General features: G+C 38.2%; 1 protein-coding gene across 8 annotated transcripts in view; it reads right to left on the bottom strand.

Moving 5' to 3' along the window:
- The window catches only part of THRB (thyroid hormone receptor beta), a 160,543-nt gene that overhangs the window by 22,883 nt on the left and 115,343 nt on the right, over nt 1-22,317 (bottom strand). For 2 of the 8 annotated variants that reach the window (XM_032688534.1, XM_032688543.1), the window contains exon 1: nt 10,132-10,478. The exons of 5 other annotated variants lie outside the window; for them this stretch is intronic. In XM_032688534.1, coding sequence (XP_032544425.1) covers nt 10,132-10,459 — 328 coding nt within the window. In that variant the 5' untranslated portion in view covers nt 10,460-10,478. Of the gene's footprint in view, nt 1-10,131; nt 10,479-17,190; nt 17,639-22,317 lie in introns of those variants that run through there. One more of the 8 variants, XM_032688524.1, reaches the window with a different exon arrangement.

Below are 22,317 nucleotides of genomic sequence, written 5' to 3'. Positions count from 1 at the left end.
TAGATCTTGTCTACCGGTCCCATACTTCTGAACTCACTGAATTCCCTGAATAAAAGTTCATACTATGTTACAGACTTATTTAAACACAGTCTTTAGTATCTTCTACTCTTCAGACTGTTTCAGCATCTACTGGTCAAGAGGGAGAAGTCGGAACGATTGCTGTCTCCTGAGTGAAATACTACCTCAAAAAAATATTTATTGTTACCTCAAAAGGTTTGGTGTGAGATAATAAGGTAGCAGGGAGACATCCAACATATTTCTCTTCTATATTTCAGAAAAAAACTGATATACTTTTACACTGCAGAAGAGATCCCAGGTTTCAGCATGACTCAGGGACTCGGTAGCAAGAAATATTTACTGACAGATTGTTTGTTTTAAAACAGAGGAGTACTAGCAACAGATAGCCCAAGCTGTATTGATCATGCCTGACCTGGACGTGTTCCACAGGAACATTTAATATAGTCTGAATTTAGGGCAAAATATGTGGGCATTCAAATATATGTATGTGTGTATATCCATGTGTTAGAATGAAATCTCTTCTGAAGTGGTTTACCAGATCCAACAAGTGAAATCAAATATTACTACTGTGAAAAACATTGGCAATGCTTGGTTCTTTTCCCACAATGGCATTTGCTTTGATAACATAAACATATTTTCAATTTGAGCAAAAAACCAAAGCAATTCTGATGGCAACCAAAAAGTAATTTTAAACTAAACACAACTTTTAAACACGGAAAAATACAAACCTTTCAAAATCAGTGTTCATATGACTCATAACTAATGGAGTTATGGTACGTAACTTTTTCTTCTGAAAAATCTCCCTGTGAAGATGTAACACAGAGATCTCAGATTCCCTTTGAGGGGAGAGAGCAAAGTGCAGCTATTTATGTAACTGCATAAGATCACTGAAGTGTAGTAAACTTTTCACAGAATCCCAGAATGGCTGAGGTTGGAAGTCACCTCTGGAGGTCATCTAGTCCGACACACCCACTCAAGCAGGGCCACCTAGAGCCAGTTGTCCAGAGCCATGCCCAGATGGCTTTTGAGTACCTCTAAGGATGGAGACTCCACAAACTTTCTGGGTAATCCATGCAGTGCTCTGTCACTCTCACAGTGAAAAGAAAATATTATTTTATTGTTCTCAGAAGGAATTCCTTGTATTTCTATTTGTGCTCATTGCCCCTTGTCCTGTCACTGGGTACCACAGAGAAGAGTCTCTCTCTGTCTTCTACTGTATGGGAGATCAGGTATTTACACAAATTGATATCCCCTGCCGAGCCTTCTCTGCTCCAGGCTGAACAGTCCCAGCTCTTAGTCTCTCCTCCTAGAACAGATGCTCCAGTTCACCATCTCTGCGGCCCTTTGCTGGACTTGTTCCAATATGTCCATGTCTGTCTTGTACTGGGGAGCCCAGAACTGGACCCAGCACTGCAATGTATTCCACTAGAGCTGAACAGAACGGAAGAATCACATCCCTCAACCTGCTGGTGATGATTTTCCTAACGCAGACCAGGATGCCATTGACACTCCTTGCCTCCAGGGCACACTGCTGGCCCATGTTCAAATTGCTGCCCCCCCCCGGAGCCGCCAAGTACTTCAACCAAAAGCACTTTCCTGCCAGTCAGGACCCAGCCTGTACTGCTGCGTTTATTATTCCTCCTCCAGCGCAGAATCTGGCATTTCCCTTTGATGGAACTTCAAAAGATTCGTCTCATTCCATTTCTCCAGCCCGCCTAGGTTGCTCTGAATGGCAGCGCATCCATCTGGTGTCCCAGCCACTCCTCCCAGTTTTGCATCATCTGCCAACTGTCTGAGTGCAATTTATGAGTGCAATGAGGGGGACCCCTTTGGATGTGGCTGCTTGTAACACTATCCATTGCCACTGGTTTGCTGAACCCATCTGTAGCACCACATGTTAGGCCAGACTTCAAGCCTGCTGTTTTTATGCAGCCCCCACACCAGTACAGTTCCATACAGCTTGGGGCCTTGTGACACTGGTCACAAGGAGGGCACCCAGCAACAAGACTCAGGGCAGCAGAAAGCTTTTGGAGGATGTTGCAAGAGGGGTGGCCATCATCTTCCTGCAACTAACATGCCAGAGCACCAGATCAGTAACAGACAACTTAAATTAAAGTGCCTTCCTAAGACTATACTTCCAGAGGTTCTCCAGAAAGGAAAGCCCAAATCCAAGAGAAAACAGTTGAAATTAACTGAGCTTAAAACACTTAAATGTTATGGAGGCTGGTGAGTAGATTAGGTAAAAGTAAAGAAGGCAGAAAACATTTGTATGGCCTAGTTTGAGCATAATTATGAGAACCTCAAATTATAGAGGAACATATATCCCTCTTTTGTAAAGCCAGGAAGCAGTAGCACTCTGAAGCCATGCCTAGGTATGGGTTTCTCAGATCTGCCGATACTGGCATCTGAAAGGGGAGTGGGGAAATGAGCTTAGATCTTACTGATGTACCATACCAGTCTACAATACAGCAATACATTCAGGTTGCATTTCTCCAGAATGAACAGGTTATGCCTGGATAGACTGGTGGCCATGAGGAGCCGGTTCTGTGACCTTGAGGGTTGAGAGACAGCAGGGTTTCGACTCCAATTTACATCACTGACTCCTAATGGACATTATGCCAGTGGGGGATTAGCAGAGGCTATTATCTTCATCCTGCCCCCACTTTGCTCACACCTGCCTCTGCTCATGCAACACATACACATCATAGAGCTGATAGAGGAGGCAGAAGAGGCAGCAAAGGGATGCATAATTTTCCCCTCAATTTCTCACAAAGATCAATGGCTTCTTGTTATTGCTGGTTACTGCTATTCATGAAATGCAGACTTTATGTAGCATAAACTATGTCATCCAAAATTCAGTATCCCTGGTTTGCTTCCTTAAGAATTGCTTCTGAATTAAATGTCTTGATATTCCATTAAGTATATAATCTGGTTAGTACTGCTCATGTAACAGCAACTTTGTTCTGCTGGAGGAGCAGAAGACCACTTGTCTAAACCACTTCCTTAAATATATACAGTAGCTCATGCACATGACCACTGCTGTCTACCTCCTTCTTGGAGTTTCAGGACTTTATCCAACCCAGGAAACAGTTTCCAGTCTGGCAGAAAAGACAATCTCCTATAAGCACTCCTAGTCAGAGATTAAAAATGGTATCCTCACATGAAACCACTCCCTGTTTTCCCGCATCAGAAGTGCTAAGTGCCACCTACTTAAGCTACTTAAATACTATGTTCAGTACTTTTGCAGGACTGCGCCCCTGTCACAAGGGAAGCACACATTTGGAACTCTTCTACCAATTCAACAGGAAACTTGAATAGAAAAACCTTATCCCAAGAAATCACTGACAATAAAAGTGTGCAATACTCATATCTTTTCTTTCTATTACAGATCTACACTTTTGTATATTTTTAACACTCCTTCCAACAGCTAATGGGGTCAGAAACAGCTAGAAAGCAGGAAAATTGAACCTTCAGTAGGTTCAATTTTTAAAAGATATAATTCAGACAAACAGATATCACTCTAAAAGGAATAAGGGGGTTTATATTCAGTTCTTACAAACTAGAATGTCCACTGTAAATAATTTCTAGTAGTGGCAAATATTCTGTATAACCTCTGTATAAATTCAATGCAATTTCATTTGAAAGACGTGCAGATAAGCAGCCTCAGTGCATTTTTGCTGCTTCTCAGAGTTAGAAACAGTATCAGCAGGAAGAAATTCAACATTGTTTTTCTAAACATGGTACCAGCATGAAAGAAATGAATAGTGCAAATGGAGATTCTTGAGGAAGCTGTGGATGGCAGCAGAGTTGTCTGTTAAATGGTTTGAGGAAGAAGCAGAGCAACAGGCTTGTCTCACTCCTTGCACCACTAATAGGAACTTGTCTCTCACATTGGCAAGTACTTTTGCTTCATGTGTGCATAACTCTGAACCAAAAATAAAAAACCCTACATGGGAAAGTAGATGCTGGACAGAGTAACTCAGGTGCTCTCTTGCGAAAGGAGAATGTCTGATAAGAAATCTCATGGGAACATTGGGTAGGTTCCTATTTCTGGTGTTCGTATTTCATCCTTTATTTCTTGGTCAAAACCTGCTAAGTAAATAGCTATGAGGAACCATTCAAGAGCAACACCAACCTCATTGAACTGTACAATAACAACCAACATCATTCCTTGCTCCTTCAAGCCTCCGTCTGCTGCATTTCAGCATCCTCATGGACTATCATTTGGTGCATCCTGTATGATCCTGAAAGTTAACTATCTGTCAAGTCATACTTGACAATGTTTATCCCAATGCCCATCTTGGACCTTTGCTTTGAGTGGAGAATAACAATGAATGATCCTGATCTGCCGTGCCTGGTGTTTCCCTTGTAGCCTGAAGTAACATCTTCGCTCCCCAGACTCCCACCTGCCACTCTGCCTAATCTTACTGTCTTGGCAAAGCTAAGTACTCAGCAGGACCAGTTGAACCTATCTAGATGAGTATGTCATATAATCCATTACAGTCAATCATGATGGCGATTTACAATACCTTTTAAAATTGTAACTGTAGCTTTCTAGAGGTACAGCAAGGAACAATTCCCTTCGATAGGAAAACACGCAATGAGTTTGCCCCAAGCAGACATAAGGACAGAGGGAGATCTGCTAACCTACGCAGTCATCTGAGGTACTCTTTCATTAATACTGTATGCATACACTCTTGAATCACCATTTGCAGGAATGACACCTTAAAGCAGTATATGTGACCCTGCACAGTGTAAGAGGTTGGAGAGACACAAATGAGACGCTTGGTGGCTATTCATCCATGTAACAGGGCAAAGAAATCTATTTAAACTAAAACAAACCACGAAAAATTATAGTGGTTGGTTTTCTTTTTCCTCTGTAGCTGGCACATATTACCAGAAAAAAAAAAAAAAAAGGCAGCATGTTTTGAGAAAAGTAAAGAACCAATTCAGTTTTGTTAAAGCATCATTGCACAGACTTTATATTGCCAGGTCTCTGCCTGTACAGATAACGTGATATTGGCTTAGGGAATTAACTCACACCTTAAAAAAATTTTAGAACCAAACCGTACTTAACTGTCAAACAGGGATGTGAGTAACACCGATGCAAACAAATTATGCCTGTATACCAGATGTTCCTTACTAGCTTGTTCCTGATCCACCACAGACTTATACACTGTAGGCAGAAAACGCCATTTGCAGCTATTGCACAAAGACACTTGCATTTTAAGACCATTATTCAGAATTTTAATTTCCCCTGTATACTACTAGAGTTATTAATTAAAATATATTCCCTGAAATCTTTCTTTCCCCCATCTGTTATGGTTTGCATGCCTACAGACCACACACTAAAATGAGGAGTTTAGGACTTATCAGTGAGCTGGTATTCACTTACTAGACACTGCAGTACAAAAATTAAAAAGATGAAAGTAATTACTACCTTGAGAATCCCCAGTTGTATTAAAACTGAAATGAAAATTCATATTGCTGTTTTACTGCTTCCATAGTCACCTTGAACTCTTTGCAAATTATAAAAAATTACAAGGACTATCCAGATATCATCCTTGACATGCTTGTGTACAAAAAGCTTAAGTAGAGTGTTGGTGAAAGCATAGAGCTGAGAGAGAAAAAGCATACTCCGTTCTTGTTTGTGCTGTTATCAATACTGATCTGAAAGGCTGGGCTGATACACTGATCCTTGTTTCCCACTTTCTTTAAATTACTCCCACTGAGAAAAATGGCTTATTTCTCTGAGAATATTGTTGAACAGATCCACATATTTCTTGTTAGCTAGCTGGCTTGCTTTTCCTCAATTTTGATCTTTGTTGGCATTCTTTGATTTACGAAATTACTAAAATTTGGCAAGAGGTTCTGCAAAGATCGAATCTGAAACATTTTTATAGCCCCTTTTCCCTTAATGACTTTTCAATGTACTAACCCTGTTCTTTGGGCTGATTCAGAAACCTTATCAGCAACAGTGCTTTTTGCATAGATGTGATGAAAACATTTTAGCTCAAACTGTGTTATCACTTAACTGCTGCAATCAGTACTGTACTTGCAGCCATTACCAACTACGGGTAAAAAATACACCACTGTAAGTCAGACCATGCCATTTTCCCCTGCCCCACCCAAATTTAAATGTTTTATCAACAAAGCTTTGTATTCCAAGAAAGTGATTTATTTAGAAATCTAAGTCTCACTGAACAAAGAGAAGTATGACAGTTCACTTTCCCATCCTTCATCTGGTTATGGAAAGGTACTGTAAAGTAGAAGAAAACATGTCCCCATTGACTTTATTACAAAAGAAACATATAATTCTAAACGCATAATGATTTGCTGAATTATTCAATTTTTCTTACCAGTGCTATCTCCTTAGAGTGGTGGTCCAGAGCAAAATTAACATTTTCAAGCTTCAAATAATTGTCAACATACTTGGAGCTGCTCTGCCACAAAGGCCAAGACGACAAATGCTGTAAGTTGATTATATGTACACATACTCCCTGCACTGATGAAGTGACATTTTGACATAACCTCCATGTTCCATTTTCTTAGCTATTCAGAAAATACCCTAATATTTTCACACCACTGAGAATGCAGTCTGGACTAAATTCAGGCACATACTCTAGCACTCACACAGTACGTATTCTCAGCTGCACATAAATTGCCTGAAAAAATATAAGGAGAAATAATTACGATAATTACAATTATAACAACAACAACAACAAAAATAACCTTCAAAGACCCTTTTTCCCACCATACCAACAGCCCTACAAAAGACAGCATTAACCCCACCTGGTATCTGGGAAGCAAAGTGAGACGCAGGGTTGAGGAGCCGGTGCTGCTACAGCCTGACTTGAGAATTCCGACCTGCAAACCCTCAGTGTGGGGAGCTGCCTCTGCTTACTGCTGTCCACTCCCACAGAACCCGAAGTTAAAACCTAACTTTATAGACACCTGCAGGCATCGTTCATTAACTTTGTCCGAGAAATGACCATTCAAAGGAAAGTGAAAGCCAGCTCTCATCCTGTTTTAACTTTGCAGACCTGTTTCCCACGTTGTCCAAATGTCCAAAACACTGTGCACACACCAAATGTGGCGAGACTGAGGTTTCTGGACTCCTGTACGTATTTCTTTTGCACTTTCCTAACTGCATTATCTCTGCCCTGTCACTGGGCACTTCTCCTCACAGTACGGGTGGTGTGAGGAGATCCAGGGACATTTCTGCGTACCTGCTCAGCCTCTGCACAAGGGTGGGGTGGCACAGGCTCACCCAGAGCATCACCCACCCAGCATGCAGCACTGCAAGCTCACCGTGGCTGGAAGTACCGTAAGAGACGAAAAATATTCCAGTTTAAGCTCTCTGGGACAAAACTGAGAATAGTATCTCGTTCTCACAATGATGAGCCCTGTTCTGCTTATCAGATTTCACAGCATTATGCAGAAAACAGGAGAAAACAAAGTGTTTCTGGCTGCCTGTTTCCTAGGGTAGGATCAGGTCCAAAAGAGTTTCCTCAATAAAACAGTAAGCTCTTGCACAAATGTTGTGCTACCACCTTTTAACAGCATCCACTAGAGCACAAAAGGTAATGCAGCAACAAGCAGATGCAGAGCTAAAACTACACCTCCACCTCTTGAATTTCTGGACTACAATTCTTTTCTTTCAAAGTCAATTCTTTCATCAGAATTTCTGACAGACAGTCAGGAAATAATAGTTTTTAATGTACTGTAATAACTGAAGTAGCTTTCTTATATTTTACAATAACTAGCTTTACTTTCTAAATACCTTTTTTTCCTTTAGTGACACATTATGGGGGTCTTGGTTTCTTGTTTTTCAAGTTATTTTCTGAATTCTTTTGAAGTGACATAAAGATAGAGAAGTAATTAAATACTCCTTCATAAATGAAAAGCTTTTCAGCACATAAAATGTTGATTTTTTTTTTCTTCTCAGAGGGGAAACAAGACTTCAACCATTTAGTAACTTGCAAAAGTTTTGATAGGAGAAGAGTCTATGTGCTGCTGTAAAGTACAATCTGATTTGAACAGCATATTATTGAGATTACGACAAATTTCAAGGGACTAACATAAATACCAACTGCAACAATCAAGACTCCTCATGAACACCTGCTTAGGGACTTAATTTTGTTTTAATGGGCTATTACCAAGGCTTCTCTAACAAACTCTCTTGCCCCCCCAATCAATTCTGGATCAATACAGACACACATGCCCTGTGAAAAGCCTTCTGTTCTTAGGACAGGATTAAAAGATTCGTTAGTTTTACGATAGCTTGGTTAAAAGATGGAAATTAAAAAAAAAAAAAAATGCACATGTTCCACGCAGTTTAGATCTCTTCTGCTTAACAAACTCAGCATTTGCAAAGGTTTGACAGAAGGGAGGCAACTTTTTATTGATTATCACAGTAATAAGGATCTAAAAAATCCCAAAGCACATTGCTCTGCCTCTGTGAATGATCAATTAAAAGCCTGCTTGAGATTCAGCTTCCTCCAAAACTCACCACCATTTCTTAGTGAAACAGAGGTGGTAGAAAACAAAGGCAGACACACAGTTTTTAAGAACAACTCTGTACTCTTTCAACCAAACAAGTACGAAAACTTTAAACAGAGCAGATGTCAGATGTCTGAGTACCGAAAAAACTTAAAGCTCTGACCTAGGTCTATCGATTATTATTTATAACCTTTAAACTTAAAAAAATGTATTCCTTCACTGACTTTGCACTAACAAATCTTTATTTTTTTCTAAGTTAATCCTGAGATAAACTTTTTCTTTAACTGAAAATAAGACATGGGAAAAGTCTACAAAGAGCCGTGAATTCATTTATACAAAACACAACAGCAGATAGACTTAAAAAGCACCTAAAATGTTGCAAAACACAAAAACATGCATTATCCACAACTACATTTAGTCTACAATTTGATGATGTTGTTACAGCTTCCCAGAAAACGATTTTAAAAACCATTTCCTTTATTATGAAATATGATGCTGTTTGAAGTATAAAATTAAGACATTTTTCTACCAAACATACAGCTTTATTGCACCAAGTACTAATGAATATTGTCTGCCCAAAGGAAAGTATTTCAGTTTTCCATGTAGTTAATAAAATTACACAGTCTACTTTTCACTACAAAGCTACCTTAAAAGTAGTAAATGGTGTTTTCCCTATCCACCTAATTACATCAGATTCATCTGGTTTTTGGGTAACTGCATACAGAAAATCTGGTCTTAACAGAAAAAAAACATTATTGTGGTACAATAGACTGTTTATTTTTATTCTTTAATAATGTGATTTTAAAGAAACACGGAGGACATATACTCTGTATGCGTCAGTTTGGCTGAGTTCAGAAAAAAACACACTGGAAACATTTCTAAGTGTTTGTTGGTATTTTGGGGCTCTTTTTAAATCTCCTTTACTTACTTGAAGGCAAAAGAGTAAATTCTAAAACAAGGCAATGATTTAACCCTGAGAGGGAGCAGATATTGCACTCTAATTGCCCTTCACAAACATATTAATTATATCAACTTTCTGGATGCAGAGTAGTCTTTCTTACACAGGTATGTTCTTGAATTCTCAGTCTTTTTTGCTTTGCATAATCAGAAACTACATGGTTTTCACTTAGAAGACAGTAACTCATTTCCCCCTACATATTTACAGTTCTATTTTCAAAATCTTTTGCCCGAGTTGTTGAGTAAACAGAGTTCACATTTACTGAAAATGAGGACTTATACTGTTTGTATGTAATCAGAAACACAGCTTTAAGACATAGAATATATAATGACGACATTTCAGAAGAGAAACTTTCTTATCTAGCTCACTGGTGAATAGCAAACAAACTTAATAGCCCCAGAAAGAAGAAAATAAGCAACGTATTTGCAAATGTCTCTTATAGATTAAGAAAAAGTGCTTGGAAATCCTCATCGCTCACCGAAAACCTTACGATCACCTAGCAACCTACATTACTGCTGCTTTCAATTTTGAACAGGCAGCCTTCACATTCAAAGATGCATCTGAGCCAACTGATGCAACTGTAAGTTTAAAGCAAAACAAAAACAAAAGCAGAGATTATTTTTTTTTTTGTTATTTAAATAAAATGCCCCTACCTTTCTTCTGAGAGTACGATGGCGACTGCACTTGAGAAAAAGTAGGTTTTTCTTCTGTGAAATATTCAGGTTGGTTGTACTGATTCAGGGCCATGTCCATGTCAGAGTACTCGCTTTTAAACACGTTTCCAGGGTAACTACAGGTATAAGGCTGATTCACCGCCCAGGCCTGTTCCATATATATGTTGTTACTGTGCAGGACCTGAGCATCACAACTGCTGTAACCCTGATTATCTTCAATATATGTGCAATAATCAGTGGACTGCATGTAGCAATTGCTACCAGCAGCTGGGTGCACTTCATATATTTCTTGCATACAGTAGTTCATTTTGTTAGCCTATCTCAGCTTCTACTTTACGTACACACACACATGCATACACACGCAGGCATGCATACACATGGGTCGGGAGAGGAGCGATGAATATACACCAACAAAGTCGACTGCAAAACAGCCCGTTTTACTTCGGAGCGGCACCTGATGTGCTAAAATCCTATTTATATTGGGACGGCTTGTGAACTCCCCTGCCAGTCAAACATATTGGGAAGCAGATTTATGACAGTCAAAGGTCTTAATCTGTGACTGTAAGTTAATTCCAAGGGAAGATGGCAGGCAGGTAGCAATGACCACCACACAAAGAAGCGACATCCCGACAACCCTCCTGTTCCCCTGTTTGTCCGGAATAATCATTTTATAAACCATTTCCAGTCTTTTCCAATATGATTAGAAAATGATTACTAAGGCGAGGACACAGTTATGTCACTGTAGTTGTCAACTTAAGTGTGAAGAATTATAAAGACTGCTTAAGAACTCCCAGAGGGGATACACTGAAAATCCTAAAATCAATAATCCTGTTTTTCAGCATTAAACCATAGAAAATCCAATAGCGCTGTGCTGATGACCCGAACAGTAGTCTAGTTTTACAAAATTTAGCAACTTAATCTGTCATCAGCTTTATTGATTTTGTTTTACAGAATTACACGCATGAATCTCCCCAGCCTTCCACACTTACACAATCCACCCCACTGCCTGGTAATGCATTTATGAGAAAGCAGCTTTGCTGAACTTCAGTCATTTCAAGAAGTAATTTCTATTGAGTTCAACAGGTGGGAAAATTCAAAATAATATAATCAGTAAAAAGAACACTGCTTATATATTATCAATAAGCTAATTGCTTTGCTATTTTGCTTTGTTATCTTTTCTGTTTCAGTAACAGAGTACTTTTAGAAGAGTATCTTTTTTGACAACAGACGCAGCAGAAGAAGGAGGGTTTCTGCTCAATTTGGCTCACCTATGAACATGTCAATGCCACTACAACAAAAACTGTATGATCTTTTAATTGCTTAATGCACCCCAAACCTCAATATGGTCAATACACCTTCTTTAATAAGCCATTCTTTTTTGATCTTAAATAAATTATTTTATTTTTAACTTATATTAACTGCTATTTTTTTTCCAGGCAAAATGTGCTTTTTCTTTACAGCACAGCTAAAATGCGGCAAAACTTCTGAAGTCAGTAACAAGACAGTATCCCTTTCTAATATCTGTTCTCATTATTGGGAAGCAGAATTATTACTGATTTCATAATGAGATCTTAGTTTTCTTATTTCACTCATTTTAAACTAAAGGACTGCCAAAATTACCACGTAACTTGGCCCTTTTTCTTCTACGATCTTAAGTATACATCAAACAACTTTGATGAACATACACCTAAATGGTCCTAAAAAGTTCAGAGCAATAGGTAAGAACTGGGCATGACATGTACATACCTCTCCCTATCCGATATCGTTAATATTTGAGACTAATGCAAAGAGCCAACAGAGAAACATTTTCCCTTCCAACATACAACTGTAATTAACCTATCTGAATAAGAAGGTTGCCAATCAGTGCCTAATTATTACCAAATTCAGGACAAGTGCTTTCGATCAGAGAAGTTTAAATTGATGATTGGATTTTTTTTTCCCCCTCTAACTATAAAAGAAGCATCTTTAACACACATTTCTTATTAACTTGCTCAGAAAATAATAATATATTTGGTACGTCAAAATGAACTCTACCAAGATCAATCCTATTGAAGTCAATAAAGTTGCTTCCAAACGAACTTATTCTGCTAAGACTCTAACAATTTAAACTAACATCTTATTTCATTAAGAGCACTAATAGTTACTGAAATTCCAGAAGTAAAACCCAAATGAACCCTCATTTATTTACCATTATCTAACTCAACAAATACTACCGTGAAATACAATGTGAAAAAGCAATGAAAAAGTTAATTTTTCATTTTAGCTCAGGCCCATCATCTAGATTTTACAGTGACTTTGTGATAAAAAGCATGTCTCAGGCGGGATGTGATTTTTCACGAATGGATGTTCAACACTTCATAAAAAATGCCTGTGTTTTGTAAGAAATTCTGCAATAGTTGTTTGCACAGAAACCCCCAAACCATGCCCATTTAGGCAATCGGTTGGTAATAGTGTAGCACATACAAATGTAATGCACACAGCTTGCTGACCTTACTTCTCCACACTCCTAAGAGAGAAAACATTCTGCAAGTGCAAGTACATGAGTTGTTCCTTTACCACAAAACTATCTCCTGTGCAGCTAACAGGAATTTATGTTAGAGCTTGCACAGAGGTGAGGCTGTGTTTCACAGGTTAGCAGAGCAGAATACCTGAATACTTCTACACCACCCAGAAAAGCCTTGGGGAACTAGGCTTTAAATTTTTATTGGGAATTTTTCCCCCATGTAGACTTGCTTTGCCAGCAGAGTCAAAATTCCCACAAATTTTCTCTTTTCTTGGTTTTTTACCCCTGATTTGATTTAGGTTTGTTACTGAAAAACTAAACAGAACTGAGACCGTGTGTTGGCAGAGCTCTTCCAGCCAGGATGGCACCTGAGGAAATAGTATATCAACATGGCACAGCCTGTGACTTACTCTCTGTTCCAAAATAAATCCCTCAAACATTTCTTATTTTCTATTGCTATGTCAATAATGCTTAGAAATGTGTCATATGTTCTATTTTTGTCAAGAGTTACTGCAATACTGCAAGGAAATTAAATTACATGAAACTGTGAAGGACGAGGAGAAAAAGAAAAATGGATGGAAGCCTTTTCCAACAGCAACAAAAAAATGATAAACACTGCCAGGGAATGTGGGTTCCTTACCTGTAAAGTGCTAACATTATAGAGGTTATAGCACTGTAGACTGTTGTTTGCTTGGAAACAAGTCAGTTCATTGATCATCCTTGCACAAACTTTGCAAAGTCTTAACATCCTTATTAAAATTGAAATAATCCTAAAATATTTTAATTTCTTAGGGTCCAATCCTGCAGGTCCCTGTCATGTATTCCTTTGAATTGTCTGATAAAAGAGAGTCAGACAGGGTCTTTATCAAAAGTCTGAAAGTGGAGTAGAATAATATTAACAGTTTTTCTTTGTCTTGTATTACAATTTGAATATTAGAGCCTTCATGTCATGTTGAGCTTTCATTGCCTTCAGCAATATAGTATTGCACTTGGAATTTTATTAGTTCACAAGTGTCTGATTATGTGAACACATGGAAGTTAATCACCATCAGAATAAAATCTTCAATTCAAGCAAACAGGCCAGTGATAAAACAGAAACTTTGATACTGTGACAGCAAAGGATCCAGAGCTCAAACTTCTTACAGTCTGAGATGTCAGTTCATTGTACTAAAAAAGGCAGAAATTACTTGTTAAACATGGACCTTGAATGCCCCAAAGGTTTTTATATACTCACCCTGGTGTAAATCAGAAGTAAGTGTAGCGCAGTCAGTGATGTTACACTGGGTGGGCAGAAATCAGGCTGAGAATGCCTGAAAAGAGGTGTCTGCAGAAAAGACTACTTTACACTACACCATTCAGCTCTTCATCAACTCCTGTTTTACAGTTATGACTAAGACTTTTAATTACAAACAATTAAACACCCCACTAAGCTGCAGTTCTCTTCTTAACTTGGTTACAAAACCCACCAAAATGAACCCATAGATACGTTAAGGAAAGACAGGAATCCTGGGGACGATCCTCTGGATGCTACAGCCCAACCAACTGCCTGACACAGAAAAGAAGAACTGTTCAGTGAAATCCACTCCGCTGTGTACCTCAGCTACCTGCGTGATGCGCAGGTGGCATATTACCCACAGGAGTCCTATTCTCCTGACCTTTTCCAAACTGTGCATCCCTGGGCCAGAGTCCTGAGTATCTCAGTGCAGCACTTAGGGCCCCTACATGCTACTTCTAAAAGACTTGGCAATGTCAGTACGTGGGAAGCGTTGCAGAGCATTCAAATTCAGGGCAGAGTGCCACTTCTAAAGGACCAAAAGGAAGGCTCTTATGTTGGTTGTGTTCACGCTTCACGCGTGAATAGAGATAAATAAAAATCCAGTATTTGGTAAAAAAATTTTGCACATTTGAACATGTAGTTGCAAGGATTAAACATACCTTTCTGAACTCTTCACAGTTTTGTACACTTGTATTATCAGCTCCTGGTTTTGTAATACAAATTTTTACACATTACAAAATAACTGTTATATTTCCTATTTATAGATTTTCTTTGTTGCCTGCATTCTCTCAGCCTCCTCTGATGATGGTTTTGGGAAAAAAAAAAAATTAGATTCTCTGCTTTTCCCAGAGAACACAAATCTGTGCTTTCATAACATGGGCCGCATCCCAGACAGGTCTTTTCACATTGTAAGGAAAATATACTGAAAACTGTAACAGCTTTTGAGCAGAAATACTAATGTAGCCTTTGCAACACACATAATTTGTCACATACAGCTATCTCCATGCCCACACAATGAGTTACCATCTCTTTTTAACATATGTATTTGCATCACCTTATTCATTCACTTTACATACTATGATCAAAGACTCAAAATGGTCCCTCAAAAATGTGACTGTGCAAACTTACTGTTAGACATTAAGCTAAGAAAACTTCAAACATCAGAATCAAAAGTAATAACAAGCATTTACAAAACCAGAAAATTAAGTCTTTATAGTGTTTATCTTAGTTTGAAAACGCTATTTGTGACTAAATCATAAAGCAGGTAGAATTATGGAATTCCAGCGTTGAAAAGTTACAACAGCAATTGACAGTTCCTGGAGAATGTCTCAGTGGAACTGAAGATATTATAAATTGCCATTTTGTCTATGCTGCATTTATTATAGCAAGTGATACAATTGAAGGAAAAAGAGCCAAATCCTTCCAGCATAAAATAATTTCTTTGGGTTTGCAACAGATGTGGCAAGCTTCAAACTAGCTGCCCCTGGTATAAACCAAGGAAAACCTTACTTAGACAGCAGCACACCTCTCTTGTCCACATGTACTAAGTTACTTATTTCTCTAAAACTGCTCCTCTCACAAAACTCACTGTACTTCGGTTATGACATGCCAATAAATTTCTATGTGACTCATAATGTGCCAGTGTGATGCACCTTTTAATGAAACACTTCAATAGTCTGTTTGGATAACAAAGAATGTCATAGTTTATATTTAAATGTTCATATTCACTACAATTCCAGTTATCCCTCAAAATATTTTCGACATCTTGAATAAATTTGGTTAAAAGAGAAAGGAGATTGCTCTTTCCTTATCAGGACTCCTTGAGGGTTTGTGCTTGCTTTTTCTTGCAGTATAGGTAGCACAGGGTGTTTCAGAAATTGCTCCTTGAGAGGTCTGCCAAAAAACGGGCTAACGAAATTCTTGAATAGTGTTTGACAACTTTTGAGATGGTGTCTGAGCAAATATTACTAAGAGTAATTATAGACCTGTGACCCAGACAACCCAATTTGTTAAGCCTCCCCATATATCATAATTGGAAGACCCTGTTAGCAGACATCAGTTAATTACAGAGCTTATCTCTTGAGAAAGTAACCACCAATACTTATAACATGTACCTTTTCTGAGTCATTCCCTATCCCAACTCCTTGTGAAAACTTCAAGGTGAAAAGTTTTATTTGTTCAAAAATAAAACTAAGCAGAAAGCAGGCTAATTTAGCTTGACACAACATAATTAACAGACTCCTGGATGGGACTGTCTGGGTTTGGAAGCCTCCTGACAGCCCTTAGTAAGACGTTAAAGCGATCAACACCTGACATCTGTTAGCAAAGAGGCATTCTGAGGTAAAGCACAACTAAATCTAAAGAAATCAGGTACTTAGACCAGTTTAACTTTTTCATGAGGTGATATCCTGCCTGACACTGTAATCTTTCTTCCTGGAGTGACGCAAGACTTAAGTAAAAGAAAACAACTTGTAATCCCCCCCTCCCAATATGCAGTAATTATTTTTTAGGTAAAGAACAATGAAGAACTATTTATCCAAGTTTAAAAAGGAATAAAAATAACTTAAGCACTAAATTTGTGCTAATACCTAAGCAACTGTGATTCTGAAAAGGAATTCCTTCAATGCTGCACGGATGTGAACAAAACAACCTACATGAAAGAAAATGGTTTATTTTCCTGACTAGTGAGGCAAAGAATAATCCTAACAACAAGTTCCATTTAAGTTCTGTACAGGCACTTACTGAGGCTTTGGGGATGGCTAATAATAAGAAAGACGGCAAACAACAGTCACAGGTGAGAGATGAATACACTGAAAGTAGTAAAAGAATGCTTTCTTTCGCCTTTGCATTTTTCATGTATCAAAGATATGCTTCATTAAAAAAGGCCAGGTTCAGAAAAGATTTTTGATCAGCTTACCAAGATCTAAAGAGAAAGATGAATACTTTTTAAAAGCTCTAAAAGAACAGGTATTATTTTGTATTAGGTATCACACAGAAACCCCCAGTAAGTACTCATCACATTGTCATCAGGGCTCTTCACTAAGCTACTAAATTAAATAGAAAGGAAAACTAAAAATCACAATTATCTCGATGAAAAAAAAAAGTTGGTAACAAGAAACAGCCCCCCCTCCATAATAATGCTTTTACCAATGGTCAAATCCCTGATAATAAGCAATGACATAACAACTTGGTTTTGCTTGAGGTTTTTGGATTTTTTTAATACAGCATTTGCTGTGCTCTGCATGATAATGCCAGTTACCTTTACACTTTTTTTCTTCTTTTTGGTATTCCTGGGCACTTGACATGACTTGAAAGTTTGCTTTTGTATGGCCTGGTTGTAAAATTGTGCTAGTCCAGGTTGAAGCATGTAGACATTGAGAAAGCTGCTGTCCATTCCTCTGGATATCATAATTTTTGAAGTGTCTTTTCCTACAGAAATGGTTTTCTGCTATGCCCACTAAATTCCATTTTTGATTTCTGTCAGGAAGGTGAATCAGTCTGTCCCACAACAGGAGGCCACGTCCTGGATGTCTGGCAAATACTGCAGGGCTACAAAGTGTTGGCTTTGCCAAAATCTTGCTCAGGTGTGGAGTTTTGGAAAGCAAGTGGTTCCCCAGCTCTCCTGATGCTGTGGTATTCCCGTGCATCTCCACTGGACTGCACTGATACGATGCAGAACCTTTCAGCCATGCCCATTCAGCCACCATTGTTCCCCTTCGGTACAAGTAAATATAAATTTTCCCGTCTGAGAAGCCTGAACAAGTAGGCAGATCTATGTGGACAGGCTAACACTAGATGCAACTTTCACAACGTCACAACTACAACATGGGCCCCTGGGCAAGTTACCACCGATTTATTGCCTTGCTCATATGATCATTTGAGGTCTTGTAGGTCGAGGCTGGTCGTGAACAATTTTCAGATACTTAAAACACAAAACATCAAGGATTCAGCCTTGTTTGACTTTGCTCTTATCGTAGGCTGACCTGAGGGACACTCTGTTACCTAAGTGTGACATTCTTATGTGGGCATGCTTAGCAGTTCCGCTTTTGCTACCTACTGCCTTTCTCTACTTGTCGTTACAGCAGAGTATCAGAGATGCTAATTTTATCACAGGAGCATAGACACTTGGGTCTGGTGTAGATAATGAACAATACTAAAGCTGCATGATTTGATCTAAGTGGTCATAATTTATTTATTTATTCCTTGGTATAGAAGAAATGGAGATACCACTAGTTGATAAATTTGTAAAACTAAATATAGCCCACTTTCTCTTTCTTGGCAGCAAAACTAAATGCTGTAGAAATGATACATCACAGATCATGTTCCATATTTAAAGAATTTATATTATATGTAGCAAAATTCAAATACAAAATAGCTGTCTAACTTGCATATAGAAAATAGCAAATTCCAGACATTTGATAACTGATACCCACAGTGGTTTTAATCATAGTAAGATTCTGCTGTTTTAATCAACCTAAGAATTAATTTTACATACATTTCACTCAGTAAAGTAACATATTAGTAAATAAGTGCATACTAAGTCAGTAATTTCTAGATAAAAATGATTCAAGATAACTTTGGATTTCAGTCTCCAGATCTATCATAATATTGCTGTTTCTCAAAGTTTTGTCCTAAGACTTCCATTAAGTGGAACATTTCCAATCAAGGACACATTCAGGAAACTTAATTATAGTTAGTATTAAATACTGTTATCCTATGTTAGTCCCTGATAGCATTTATAGCTTTTCTCAAGATGTTATTTAATTTTAAATGTAAATGCATACTTTTTTTTTCTGCTGGGAATACAAGCTCACCTGATATTTGCAGTTACAAGTCCATTCCTTCTACTCACTGTATTCAGCTGGACATCAGTGACATGAATTTGTGTGAGAAACTACCTAGCATCATGGAATCAATGCACAGGGCAGGTAAGTTACCTACAGAATTTGCTCCTACTTACTTACTTCTGGCTTTACTCTAGTTCAGACTTGATTTGCTTGGTAAAATTAAAAACTAACTCTAAATGCAGGTAATACGGCAAGAGAATATCACTTGTAGGAGGATAATCAGGTTTAAAATAGAATAGTGAAAGTAACCCAGAGAACACTAGGCAATTAAAAAAAAAAGAACAGAATATGATTTTTTTTTTTAATAAATCAAACACTTTATATTCTCTTGACTTCATAAATTTAAGCCCACAGGAAGAGACTGGATTGTTCTGACAAGACTCACTGGGAGCTGCACAGAACTTCTCTGTAAGATCTGAACTGAACTTACCCACTTCACTCTTCATGCACGAAGAGGAACTGTGCACTGTAAACCCACCCTTCCTCTATACTTTGTATAATCTCAGACAATGTACCTGATTCAGTACAAGGCTACTCTCCCTTGTCTTCCTTCACACGTCAGTTATCTCCCTTCATGGATAATATTGCATCTTTACATAAATGCAAAAGTCAAGCATGTGCAATATATGTGTTAAAAATACAGACATTTTAACATGTGTTAAAAATACAGAAGGACATAGATCCTTCCTTTGTTGGTTTCTCGAGCAGACCACTGACACAACACAATTCTTGACCTCATTTAAAAAAGTCAGTTATATCCTCAGTTACTCAGGTCTTGCTATTAGTCCTTGAGATCAGTAATTCATAATCCAGGCTGTTCAATTTCATTAGGCAAAAATTTCTATGCTTTTTCACCTAAATTTATCTTTGATATTAAAGGTCATCTTTGCTGTCTTTTAACCTATAAGGACTTGTTTTACCTTTCATTTTAATCAAAAACCATACATTCACTACAATGGTAAAACTTGTTTCCCAAGGATTCAGACAGGGTGTCGCACAGGGCTTACAGATTTTTAACTTTAACAAGGAACTCTAAACCCCTTCATAACTTAAAAAAAAATAAAATTAAAACATATTTTCCAATTTCTGTGTTTGCAAATCATCTGTGGGATTTTAAAATATGATTCTAGACACATGTAAACTATGAGAAGAAACTGATTCTATTACCGCTTCCATCATTTGGAATTTGCCCAGGCAGAGTTCACAAAGGTTAACCCAGCATCCTCTCTTTCCCTTTCAGTTCCCTCTGAAATTTGTCTCACTATTCTGACTCTCATGTTAGCTACAGTTTATTTAATTTAACAAGTTTGCACTTTATTTCACAAATTCTCTTCAGTCACCAGGGACATTTCACATTAAAATTTGTCTAGACAAGGATTAAGTTGTAAGGAACTACCACTGAGGGGTCTCATATTTTGTCTCCTTTTCTTGTACTTTCTACACTGTGGCACAGCAGATATGTCTTAAATTACCATTCACCTTTTTATGTTAAATTTATTTGACTCCATTTTTCTAACATATCTTGCCTGGATTTCTCAAAAGCTTTTTTTTCTTTTTTTCTCCCCCCAACAAAGAACACAGTTGAAATCTCCTACATCTACTCTTGGTCTTGTCAAACCAAAATCTTTGATAAAGGATGATAATGTAATTTTGTCTGAGCTCCCTACTTGTAAGAGAAGCACCTCTCTCTCCCTCTAGCTACTGCTAAAATGGCTATAATTAAGGCAGGAAGCAGTACAGCCTACTGGGATGAACCACGACTGAAAACACAGGCCCTATTTCAGAGTAAAGAGGGACTAATAAGCAGGGCCTAGAGCTCTTCTTGTCAACATAAGTAAAGGAATCATCAAGAATTTCATAAAGCACATCGTAGCAATAACTGGCATTTGACCAGTCAACAAGTCAAAAGACTTCCTCAGAGGCTCTTTAAAGGTTTGTTTTATAGAAGCAGAAAAGGTTTTAGCAAATGAACTGCCCACTGAGCTAAACTATAAGCATAGGTAAGGAGAATCCCTCCAAATTTTTTTATTATGGGCCCAGACAAAGACTGCTAATGGGTGATTGTAAAGGTAGGCCTGCTCTCAGATATGCAGCGTTATCTGAATGTCAGTATATAAAGAACTATAAAAACAATGGGACAATTCATTTGTTTTCATCTCAGTTCTATGGGTTTTATCCTACTTCTCTACTAGCATCCACCAACAGTAGTCAAGGAAGGGACACAAAAAACCTCTCCTTTTTTTAGTACAACTGAAGAGAGTCCTAAGTTGTTTCTTCCAGAAAGACTGGAGATGGTAGCCAGCCAGCCAGGCAGGAGGATAGTGTTTCCTGCTGCAACGAGCTGCATACGAATCCTGACAGAATCTCAAGAGTGACAGCATAGGACCACAAAACACACTGAAAGAGTGCCTGTTCTCTGTACTCACAACAACCTTAGAGGTACTGCATTAAATTCCCCCCGCTGTGCCCTGAGAATTACTCTGTTTTTCCTAGCTTGGGATCTTCCCTGTTACACTAAAGGCTGGCATTTGCATTCCTGTTATTACTATTAGTGCTTTATACCACAGTAGCTCTGGCTGATGGCTAGATCCATTGGTGATGAAAGCTGCTATGACCACACAGGCAATCAGTCCTTGCTCCTCAGAGGCTGATTACATTGCTCACACTCTTTTGGGGAGTGCAAACATTTATTTTTCACCCTCAGCAACAGGCTGTCGCTTAGTTGCAAGGCAAAAGGTAAATCAGCAGTTCTAGGATGTCAGAGGATTGCTGTTTTTACAGTTACAAAGACACTTCCTCTCACGACAAAAAGTTATTTTACATTCTGAAACCACTCAGAGGAGAATCTCTCAGAAAATTTTCTCTACACAATATTTCACCGTGCAGCTAATCAAAATAGTAGCAGCAGGAGAACATCTTAGCAATCTCTGAATTGTCATTAACTTACTTGGCTGCAAAAATTTTATATGTCTTGCCTTTTCTCATACTTCAGGTTTATTGAAAACAGAGCAGCAAGGGCAACAGCACTTCACTGGTTTGGGGTTTTTTTTGCCATTGAAGTATGCAAGCATCTAAGGACACTGAAGTGGGTTGGCTTCAGAGAGATCAACTAAGGCAAATGCATCAGGATTAGGACTGAGAGGTGCACAGTAGGTTGATGAAGTAGCCTAGCTTTGTATGGCCTCAGTCTGATAACACTAGACGATTTTTACTTGATGACTTGAGATAAAAAAAAAAAAAAGCAACCAAGCTACAATTAAAGGACACTTCCCTGACAAAATTAACACCGAATTCATATTTTGTTCAAGCATTTTAAACCACACAAAGTAACTATAAGTAAAAGCATGTAAAGTTTTCATGCATGTTTGTGCCAGGAAAGATTAAACTATCTGTGCCACACAAGGCTTAGGTTTCATTTTTTCTCATTAATCTTGCTGTCAGTTCACAGTATTTTATTTTCACTCCTGTATTTTGCTTCTCCTCTCCTCTTTTCCTTTCTTTTCTTGTCCTTCCCTCTTCTTCCAAATAATACCATGGTA

The sequence above is a fragment of the Chiroxiphia lanceolata genome, chromosome 1 (genome assembly GCF_009829145.1).
Source record: "Chiroxiphia lanceolata isolate bChiLan1 chromosome 1, bChiLan1.pri, whole genome shotgun sequence".
NCBI classification, from domain to species: Eukaryota; Metazoa; Chordata; class Aves; order Passeriformes; family Pipridae; genus Chiroxiphia; species Chiroxiphia lanceolata.
This window is presented reverse-complemented; position numbering and strand designations above follow the sequence as displayed.